General features: G+C 35.5%; 1 protein-coding gene across 1 annotated transcript in view; it reads left to right on the plus strand.

The window, feature by feature from the left end:
- Positions 1–11349, plus strand: part of uhmk1 (U2AF homology motif (UHM) kinase 1) — a 34825-nt gene extending 23476 nt beyond the window's left edge. The window contains exon 8 of the mRNA XM_073063528.1: positions 3828–11349. Coding sequence (XP_072919629.1) covers positions 3828–3983 — 156 coding nt within the window. The 3' untranslated portion in view covers positions 3984–11349. The remainder of the gene's footprint in view (positions 1–3827) is intronic.
- Positions 11350–11765: the final 416 nt, after the last annotated feature.

The following is an 11765-nucleotide window of genomic DNA, read 5'->3' on the forward strand; positions in this document are numbered from 1 at the left end:
GACCCTGGTCAGGCCCCACTTGGAGTACTATACTCAGTTTTGGTCGCCTCACTACAGGAAGGATGTGGAAACCATAGAAAGGGTACAGAGGAAATTTACAAGGATGTTGCCTGGATTGGGGAGCATGCCTTATGAGAATAGGTTGAGTGAACTCGACTTTTTTTTCCTTGGAGCAACGGAGGATGAGCGGTGACCTGATAGAGGTGTATAGGATGATGAGAGGCATTGAACGTGTGGATAGTTAGAAGCTTTTTCCCAGGGCTGAAATGGCTAGCATGAGAGGGCACAGTTTAAGGTGCTTAGAAGTAGGTATAGAGGAGACGTCAGGGATAAGGTTTTTACTCAGAGTGGTGAGTGTATGGAATGGGTTGCTGGCGACGGTGGTAGAGGCGGATACGTTAGGGTCTTTGAAGAGCCTCCTGGACAGGTACATGGAGCTGAGAAAAATAGAGGGTAACCCTAGGTAATTTCCAAGGTAAGGACATGTTCAGCACAGCTTTGTGGGCCAAAGGGCCTGTATTGTGCTGTAGGTTTTCTATGTTTCTATTAATAAACTTTCGTGCTTCCTCAACAACCTTCCCAACTTGTTCTGCCACATTCAAATATCTATAATCCCATGTTTCACTTCCTGTATTTAGCTCTTTTTGAAAAAGCTGGTCACTAAATTTGTTTAGCTCCATTCTTGATGCAAGAAATTAAAGTAAAAAGCCAAAAGACTAAATCTTATGTACAGTTGCAAGAAAAAGTTTGTGAATCCTTTGCAACTACCTGGTTTTCTGGATTAATTAGTCATGAAATGTGGTCTGATCATCATTTAGGTCACCATATAGACAAACACAATCTGCCTAAACTATTAACACACAAACAGTTGTACTTTTCATGTCTGTATTGAACACATTTTTTAATCATTCACAGTCCAGGCTGGAATAAGTATGTGAACCCTTGTATTTAAAAACTGGTAGAACCTGCTCTAGCACTATTCCTCCATACAGAACTGTTTCAGTTCATCAATATTTCTGCGATACCTTGCATAAACAGCCCATTTCAGGTCATCAACAGCATCTCAATTGGGTTAAGGTCTGGACTCTGACTTGGCCATTCCATAACAGAAATTTTCTTTTTAAACCATTCAGTTGTCGACTTACTCTTGTGTTTCAGATCATTGTCTTGTTGTGTCATCCAAATTCTATTCTCAGGTGACGGACCGCTATCCTGACATTCTCCTGAATTCATTGTTCCCTTAACAATTGCAAGATGTCCAGGCCCTGAGCCAGCAAAGCAATCCCAAACCATGATACTCCTTCCACCATGCTTCACAGTTCTGTCAAGGTTTTATTGTTGGTGTGCAGTGCCTTATTTCCTCCAAACATAGCAGTGTGCAATTCTGCCACAAAGTTCAATTTTTGTTTCATCTGTCCATAGAACATTGTCCCATAAACTTTGTGGAACATCCAGTGATCTTTTGCTAACTTGAAGCGTGCAGCAATGTTTTTTTTGGAGAGCAGTGATTTTCTATGTGGCGTCTTTCCATGAACACTATTCTTGTTCAGTGTGTTTCTTACAGTGGACACATGAACAGGGACTTCAGCAAGTTCTAGAGATTTCTGCGGATCTTTTGCTGTTACCCTTGGTTTCTTTTTCACTTCCTTCAGCATTGTACGTTCTGCTCTTGGTGTGATCTTTGCAGGACACCCAATCTTAGGGACAGTAGCAACAGTACTAAATTTCCTCCATTTGTAGACAGTTTCTCTTATTGTGGACTGATAAGTACTTGGGTCTTTAGAGATGCTTTTGTACCCTTTTCCTGATTCATGCATCTCTACAATTCTCCTAAGGTCCTCTGGAAGCTGTTTTGATGAAGGCAGATTGCACATAAACAGATCTTTCTTGAGAAGAGGGGGCTTTGTGTGTCTTTTTTTATAGGGCTAGGCACCTCAACAAATCACACCTTCAATGTCGTCCAATGATTGGAACACCTGACTCCAACTAGCTTTTGTAGAAGGCATTACCCCAGAGATTCATATACTTCTTGGAACCTAGACTGTGATTGATTAATGATGTATTCAGTATTGATGAGAAGAAGTACAATTGTCCATGTGTTATTAGTTTAGGCAGATTGTACTTGTCATTTGTCGTGACTTGGATGAAGATCAGACCACATTTTATGAGTAGTGCAGAAAACCTGGTAATTGTAAAGAGTTCACAGACTTTTTCTTGCAACTGTATTTATAATGTAAGTGTCAATTATTTTGAGGACTTTGAAAGATAGAAAACTGTTCTTGTACTTTAGAGATTTATTAATGAGGTACTCCTGAAGGTCAGGTGTCAGCACATCTGAGTTCCCAGTGAGTGCAGCTCCAATGTCCTGTGTTGAGTGCCTGCATTGACAGAGTGTGCAATTGCTCAGCATTATTTCAACTGAATTTACGTACTGTATGTGACTCAGCTCCACTCAATGGCTCTCTAATCTCAGTGTGATAGCTTTTTTTATTTTGCATCATGTTTTATATTAATTATATCACTCAAATGTGTTTTGGACAGTTTTATTATTTAATAAATTTTACTTTAATTATTTTTGTCACTAGTTGTTTTTAAATACCTCAGCCATCTGACAAAAGGTCATCTGGGTGGTCTAGCTCCTTGAAGCTTAGACACTGCTTCATTACAGGGCAAATCCATGACAGTGAGACCTGGAGCTTGATATGACCCATGTAGCTATAAAAGATTATTGTATGGATGAATGCAAAGAGTGTTTGGACCTTTCCTCGGGAAATGGAAGAAATATCCACTTGCTGTGAACTTATCCAAGTCTAGCAGACTTAGAGGCACATGAGACTGCAGAATCTGGGACTTGGAGTGAAAAGCAAGCTGCTGGTCAGGCAGCATTTGTGGAGGCAAAGGGATAGTTGATGTTTTGGATCAAAACCATGCATCAGAACTGAGATTGTAAAGGGATATAGCCAGAAAGAAAGAGGTGAGGAGGAGAGTTGAGACAAGATGCCTTCACCTCTTTATGCTAGTTGTCTGTGCCAGCAGCTTGTAGTTCACTCTTGCAGCCTTATTTTGTCTTCCTGGTAATCAGAGGATAGAACATAAAGAACAATACAGCTCTGGAACTGGCCCCACCCACATCTAGTAATGTACCAAACTAAAATATAATCAAATGCCCAACTAAACTAATTCTTTCTGCCTACGCAGTAGCATACCCTTCCATTTTGTGCACATTCATGTACCTATCTAAGCGATTCTCGAACACCTTGATTGTTTTTGCCTCCACCACCGCTCCATGTAATGCATTCCAGACATCCATCACTCCCTAAAAACGGAGTCCTTCTCACCTTAAGTGCATGGATTTGATATAACTTCGGAATGAGGAAAAATCTTAGGACTTATTTCTTTTGCTGCCTCCGCTATCTAGCTATTTTGAGAAGTTTTGATTTGTTAGGTGTTTTGTCCAGTCTGCACCAAGTGGAGACAATTCATTCAACAGGAGGATATTCAGACTTCCACATCACTGGTCTGGATTGGACTCAGCCCAGAAAAGTACCACGTTTTATGATAGTTAAGGTATACTTTGGCTATCAACTCTGGCTAAATTGGAATGAGCTCACAAGACTCTGATTCAGAAAAGTGTCAAGCCCCTCTCGGGAGAATAGAGCCCAAGATTAAACCTCCGTGCAGAACAGAGTACAAGACTGCCCTTTTGATGAGGGTCCAATTCCGATGTAATTTCCTCAGCAACAATTGACAATGTAGCTGTTGCAAGATGACTAAATAGTTTACAGAAACAAAAGCTGTGAACACTAATTCTTCCTTTTTAAAACTAGGTTTTTGTTGAATTCAGAAGCGCTGGTGATTGCAAAGTGGCTCAACAGATGCTGACTGGAAGGATGTTCGATGGCAAGTTTGTTGTGGCTACGTTCTACCCTCTGTGTGCCTATAAGAGGGGATATCTGTATCATACAGTAGTTACTGATACCTAACTTTCAACTGGGCTTGCAACCTTTTATAATCACCCAGGTCCCTTTTGAAAAATTCCTCAGTACAACAGTATAAAGGTTAAATGTTTTGCTCTGATTCCTTTTGTGTGTAAGATAGCATTGATTTAAGCAGCTGGTTTAGAAAAACGTTTACAAACTTAGGTATTAATGCACTTAAAACTGCCAGCAAGTTATTAACAAAATCTATTTTATTACTAGAAATTATAGCCACTACATTTGGTTTATAAAATGCTAATTTAACAGTTTTGCTGGCAGAGGTAACGAATGCATTTGATAACGGGGAGCATGCTGATGAAGCCTATTATAGATTACTTTATCTTAATCTAAATAAATCAAAGAACAGTTTTTTGTAAATGCTGGAATAAAAAGTAAAATAGATTGAATCTATGTTAGTGATGTCATAAGGATCCTGTTGCAAGCATTTAACTATAGCTACTATGGGTACATCAGACAGAGAATATTTGTGATACCTTGAAGGATTTTAGTGAGTGCATTTACATAAATGCACATACATTGAACAATGGATTTTTATTGTGGGGCAAGTGGTACACATATTTGAGCACAACTCCTAGAATTCCTTAATAGTGCTTTTTTTGCCTTAGTATACAGCTGCTTGAATGGTGTGTATACATATGTGGTGTGTTGCAGATTTATTTATATTAGGGGAGAAACACAAGAACGCTCCATGTATCCTTTATCAGCTTTAGAGATTGCATTAAGGTTTTTTTAATATTATTTTCCTTGCATGGGGGTGGCTTGGCTATTGTGTAGCCTGGATTTGAACTTTTTGACCAGTGGCACACAAAGACATAATGAATGACAAGTGTTCTAATACGTGAGCAAATCTGATCAGAAATAATAAGCATGCAGATAATTAATTCCACATAATTTGGTATAAAGGCTGAGGAAAATATCAGACTGCTGGCTACACTTAGCTTTTCAGCAAATTGACAACCCACACAACAAAATAGTAATTCTAAAATAGTGAAACTGTGCAATCATTGTTAGACTAAATGACAAAATAGACTGGCAGTAATTGTTCAAATCACTTGGGGAGTCTAAACATTTAAAAAAGGTACTGCTAAAATTAATTGATTTTAATAAGTACTTTTAGATAAGTTTCGTAGCAGTGGTTCAAGTGAGTTTGCACATATGTTATAATCTGGTGAGTGCAATTTATATGTTGACTTTCCAGTAAAATTTAATATATACTCCAAACAAAAACCAAAAGTAATCATACCCTAACCAAAAGATTCAATTAATCTGGATTGCATCACTGTTGCCTAGTTTTCCGTGTATCTAGCATTTTACTGTGGCAATATTAAAAATACATATTTTAGGAAAAATATTCCCATGTAGTCTTTTACAGGGACTCCCATCTGTTGATTTGGAAAACAGCTCACCTAAATATAGATTACATTTGGAAATGACAGTATTCACAGCGCTAGTAGTATAAGGTCCTTAGCAGTTAAAATATTATTGTGGTTATGTGTTCTAGTTCATTGCACTTATTCCTACAATATTAGAATTACAAAGGTGCAGGATATTTCATAAAGTTGACAAATTCTAGCTAATAACCAAAGACAGCTTGCTGAAATGGAGAAAGTGCAGAACAAGAATATTGAACCAGTTTATGAAGACACATGAACTATTCAGTCTCAAAAAGAATTCTGTTGGATTGTTGCAGTATGGTTATGCACTGTTGAGATTGTTTCTTTCAGGCATTTGCTCAGGTGCATTTAAGGCTGAGGTTCCCAACCGTTTTTATGCCATGGATCAATCCATGGACCATGGATTGGGCACCAAGCAAGGGCTCCGTGGACCTCAGGTTGGGAACCCCTAATATAAGGCAATTATAAAAGTGTTTTAAAGATTGATATGTCTTTCTGTCACTTAGCTGTACTCTACAATCTTAAGCCATGAAACAAATGAACTCTAGTGATTTTTCTGTGGACTTAAACTCAAGAAATTTAGAAACAAAACAGTGAACTTAAATTTAGCAATTTGTGAAAAGGTATTTCTAACATTTAGTTCAGATGTTTTATAGCAAAGTAAACCATTTAAAAATGTTTACTTATCAAATCATACCAAAGTAAAAAAGACAACGCAAATACTCCCAACAATTAGGAATGCCTCATAATTGCATCCATCCGCTATCAGATTCACATGGGGCTGAAAATTCTGTTCCTTATCTATCACACTTACCCATAATTTTCTATATACACCAATACTCTAACCATTACTCAGCTCTTGTGTTTATTAACAAAAGTGAGCTTGTCTTCCAACTCATTTTAATTAAATAATGCACTTCAAGACTATTTCTTGCTTTACTGTTATTGATATTTATTTAAAACATTTATTACCTACTCAGAAACCAGCCATTGTTATATACAAAATGCATATCTCCTAAGATAGTGTTTTATTTGATTAGTATTAATAGATTTCTGATTTAAATATTCTATGATTATCAAAGTATTAAAATATTTGTAGGGAAATGAGAATTTATCTAGGGATATTTGTATCCTCATGGATTGCGTTATACAGTACATTTTGATCTTGTCATTTGCTTATGTTAATATTATATTACCAGTGGCTGTGACAGTTCCAATTTAAAACAAGTGAATCTGAATAATTCTATTGAACTAGAAATTAACATTCCAATTCAATTACGATGCAGTGCTGGTTCTTGGATTACATTTTTCTTAAGGTGGTTTCTTAAATTTTGGATGTATATTTTGCAGATTTGGTCAAGTAAATGCATAGGTGCTTGAAATCGGTTCCAAAACACAGATGGAGTAAAACAATTCGGCAGTTGAATATGAAATGTGCTTACCAGGTGCACACTTAAGTTGCCAGGGTATTGTTTTCAATGTACCTGGACTTTCCCTGGCTTATGACATTAGTTCATATACTCTGATTTGGTCATTTGTGCTAGTTCAAATCTTTATATGATTTCTGCCATAAGATTTTTTGAAGCCATTAAATCTAGCTACACATTGCCAAAAAAGAACAGATTTTCACTATGTTTGGAAACAATCAAATTAGTAAGTACTAATATTTAAACATGTAATTCTACAGTTCTCATTAGCACAGTGCTGAAGTTAGAAACAATGAAACTGCAATGGCATATTTCAATGTGCTCCAATCTATTCCAAACAATTGTAGAAAAAAAAAGTTTTAGACTATACATAGAAGATTTTTTCATGGAAAATCCAAGGGGTTATGAGATTTGAAAAACATACATCTTTGCAATGTGAAAAACTTGCTTTGAAATTTGGGGAAAAAAATCACAACTCCTTTTGAAGGGCCTTTCTTGTAATACCTGGAGTAACTTCTTCAGGACACAACCAAAAACAAGAACTTTAACAGAGTAGGTTTAATTTGTTGTTGAATAGGACTGAAAGAGCTGCAGTAGATATAATTAACTGGATTTAGCATTGCTCATTTTGGAGCTCTGGCTATATTGATTTGTCTTATAAATTTCTGTTCAGATGGAGCAAAATAATACATATTTTTAAATGACCATATATATTTTTTCAGTGTGTTTATGTAAACCTATGATGTTGATTCATGGGATTTAAATGATAACACAACAAACCTGCTGTTTTTTTTTCCACTACTGGATGCTTTAAGAGTTCAGTTAATTCAGGTTACATTCTTGGATCAGTCTTGAGTCATGTTTGCAAATTAAAAACCATACGTAATCATAGGCTTGAATGCAATGTGACTTACCATTTACTGAATTGTGAGTCAGGGTTCTTTATCTGGCAACTCACCCACAAGACAGTAAAATATTCCATTTAAGTATGCAACAATCCCAGTTACTTTTGCACCAAAACCTTAGGAGGTAAACATGGTGTACTCTGGATTCTGTTTTTAGGAACTGCAGCATCTAAGTGAGATTAAACGAGAGATAGAAAGGCAAAATCTTCTCATTATCGGCATACTAATGTTACATCACAATGTGTCTCACAAAAAAACCCAGCCAGATTTGTATAAGAAATTCTCATGTAAGGTAACTTGTTGAAAGTTAACATTGTTTGGATTAATTTTTAAGAATGCATGTCTTAGACCTGTATGATTTGTCTAGCAGCCAGTTTGTTTATTTACTGAAAGTAGTGAATAATCTGACACTGCACAGACCATACACACTTTTCCCATGATCTCTATATCTCCCATGCTAAAGATTAGAATCAAAAGAAATAAACATGCCACCTTATAGCAGTTGTTTGGGGTGGGTCGAATATTTGTGTTTCCCAGATGCCTTGTAGTAATGTATCCAGTTTTTTTTAACTGAAATACAAGAGAAAATGGGAAGGGAAGAGATGAAATTTTCCACTTTTGAACAGTGTGCATAGGGCCACTTCAAAAAGCATAAAACCTTTTTTTAAAGTTTTATATCCTTTTTACATACCTGAAGACTGATGTGATTCCCAGAACATTGTGCAGTTGATTTTGGATATGTTTTATCTCTTCTGAGTTTGTTGCCATCTTCAATAAATTTTGTGGTTTTGAGGATTAAACGTAGCCATGCATTGAGATTCTATAGTTGATAATTGCTCAACTGGAATGATTCCAGTAGTTATTTTTAAAATATATTACAGAATCATCCCCAAAGCATTTCTCAGGGTCAGTCATCTGCAACATATCCACTCCTAAGGAGTACAATCATGGACAAAAATCTTGTGATTAAATAAAGACTATTCCAAAAGAGTGCTTCAGATCATTCACCTCAATCTGACATGCTGTTCCTCCAGTTATAGATAACATTTTAATTTAGATTTTTAACAAAACTTATGAAGATACAATAGGTTTACAGTTTACATTTCAGATCACGATATTCAGAATGCAGTCTGAATGGCTTATGCAAGTTGTAACCTCTTGCATTTTTATTGCATTTTTTTGTGTGCCACTTCTAATTTTCCATGGGTTCTCCTTTGCATTTGTTTGATTCTTGCCATGACAAGGGTGATATAACAGTTTCATTTGTAAAACAGGAAAATTTGGATTTTTGCAAGGAATTATTCTATTACAATATTATAAAGTTTTATATACCGGTAAATGTTAATTCTGCGTGTAGCTACTTTTAACTGAGATTGTTTAGCATTTGAAATTTATTTCTGTAAAATTAATGTCCTGCCACAAAGAAATATAATATACAATGTTGTTATATTTCTGAATTATTGTTATCCTCTAAACCCCTAAAGATGTTAGTGAAAATTAACTGTCCTTAAAAGTTGTACAATCAATCTTAATTCCTTGGCAGTTTCTGTAGAAGCCACAACATTATATGAAGGCTGATTGCATCTCAGATTCCAGACAGTTTGTTGTTTGGATAACTCATTAGTCTTCAAAAACATAACACCCCAGGCAGTTTTAAGACATAATGTACCAGCCATAATGTGGCCCTGTGCTTTGGCATTTGGATGTCTTTCAATGCACTTCTGATTTGAGATCACTCCATCACCCATTATTTCTCTGCTGCTGTGCTAGGTTTTTAAAGATGAACAAAATTCTTAACTCATAGATAAGCCAGTTTTTTTCGGAAAACTTTTAAGGAGCAAATACTATAATTTTCCCTAATCCAGGTTGCTATATTGGATGTCTAATGTTAAACACTGAAACTTTATAAACACAAATGATTGAATACAGTGCTTTTAAAAAATGAGTCAGGTATCTATATTGCCTGTTTGTTTCTGTTGTGAAAAACACTGAAGCACTGTGTGTTCAACTGTAATTGAAAATCCCTTCATTACTGCTTAGATGTTCTAATATATCTTGGCTATGTAATATTACAAGAATTGTATGTGCTTTGTTTTTTTTAAAAAAGTGGGCCTATAAATGTAATTATGCACTGAAGCATCATCTGACTGAATTAATGTAAGTGGAGGTGCATTAGTTTGTTTTCATTATAAAATACTGCTGTTCGTGATACTTCTTTTGCTAATATATTGATATGCTACTGTGAACATGCATAAAATGCATAAATCAACTGTGTATGATAATATTGTGATTGAGCTACAGTTTGTATACATTAATTGCTGCAACATTGAAATGTATTTTTCAGCATTCATTTTATGCATTTCATAATGATTGATAATTAAAAATGTCTGCACTAAAATGCTAAGTACCATGTAGATGCCTATTTCTAACACTTGTGCCAAGCAATGAAACTGAAACCTGTTGCAGTTATTTCTTTGGAGAGAGAGAGAGGGGGGATTAAAGCCAACAGAGAGCAGAAAAACAAACTAGTAAATGAAGGAGTAATGTACAGGAATTGCAAATCAAAACAATTGGGAAGTTCAATTCCCCATACAGTTTGAATGAATGTTCATTGGGTGTGCTGGTTGTGCATGTTTATTCTGCAGATAATTGTCTTTCATGGACAACAGTTTTTAAAAGAAAATGTCAACTCTGTTTTAAGCTCATTTCTGCCTTAGCAAAAAGGCCAATGTTTGAGTTAATTCTGTGTTTCCAGGACTGAAGTCATTTGACACAAGTGGATCAGTGTTGATTTATCATTTTTCACATTTGGAGACAGTTTTTTATATACAGTATATTGCAATATTGGGATTGTTCTTCCACTTGCAAATTTTTGGCTTGTGTTGTATTTATGATTATACTTCAAATGTTATTCCACTTAATATTTTAAAACACTGAAACTGCACTTAATAGTACAAGAACTCTTTTGGAGCAGGCTAATAATCTGCGTGCAACTCCAATTTAGTATCAACTGAAGTTCATTAAGCAAAGGAGAATTCAGGCCATCCTGATAGATTAAGAGCTGTTGTATACTTACGTATATTTGCAGAGTACTGTTGGTCATGGGAAATATGAAATAATTGTTGATATTGTAGCTACAAAATTTTAGAAGATGGAAAAAATGTTATGAGTGATTATAATTCTGATTTATCTTCAGACCATTAATTCTAAACAATGGGTTGTTTCATGTCTGCATTACTTTAACAACGATTAATGTGAAATTACCGTATTGCAGAAAAAGAGGAAACAAAATTTATCACTGTATTTTCAGTACAGCTTTTATTGTATGATAAAAATGTTGAATTTTCCACCAAACATGTAGCATTACTAGATGGTTCCTGCATCCAAATATGCAATTAGTATATCAATTCCTATCCTCTTCCAGAAAAGCAGTTTTACAGTGCTGCATCCACGTACCTTATGCAAGGGTTTGGTTATGTACACTGTTGTTGTTACATTGATTATTCTGCTGCTTTGTGTACTTAACTATCTTAAAAGACATGCTACTATGTCTTGTAACATATATCTTTTGTTGGTGAAATAATGCCTTATGCTTTAGTCACAATAAAGAGCTACCTAAACAAAACTTTTCAGTCTTGTTATGGAAGTGAATTTACCATTGAAACATAATATGCTGAAACATTAGCCATGTTACATTGATGATTGGTATAACTTCTTGTCCTTAATCCCTCCACCTAAGTGCACAGCCTGACACTATCTTTTCTGTCCAGATCTTTTTTATCATTTTATATGCTCTTATAAAATCTATTAGTTTCTGCTTATTCTTGCACTATCTTCCCAAGCACCATTCTGGTAAAACTTTTCTGCACCATCTTTATAGCCTTCACATCCTTACAATAATATATTAAAAAGAACTGAATATTATACACCTTTCCTGAGGACAGGCAATTGTTTGAAAAGGAGAAACGTAATTGTCCTTTTTATAAAGTTTGATGAAGTTCAGAATTCTGCATCCTTTATTAGTGATTTGTGTACATACTG

The sequence above is a fragment of the Hemitrygon akajei genome, chromosome 12, assembly GCF_048418815.1.
Source record: "Hemitrygon akajei chromosome 12, sHemAka1.3, whole genome shotgun sequence".
Taxonomy (NCBI): Eukaryota; Metazoa; Chordata; class Chondrichthyes; order Myliobatiformes; family Dasyatidae; genus Hemitrygon; species Hemitrygon akajei.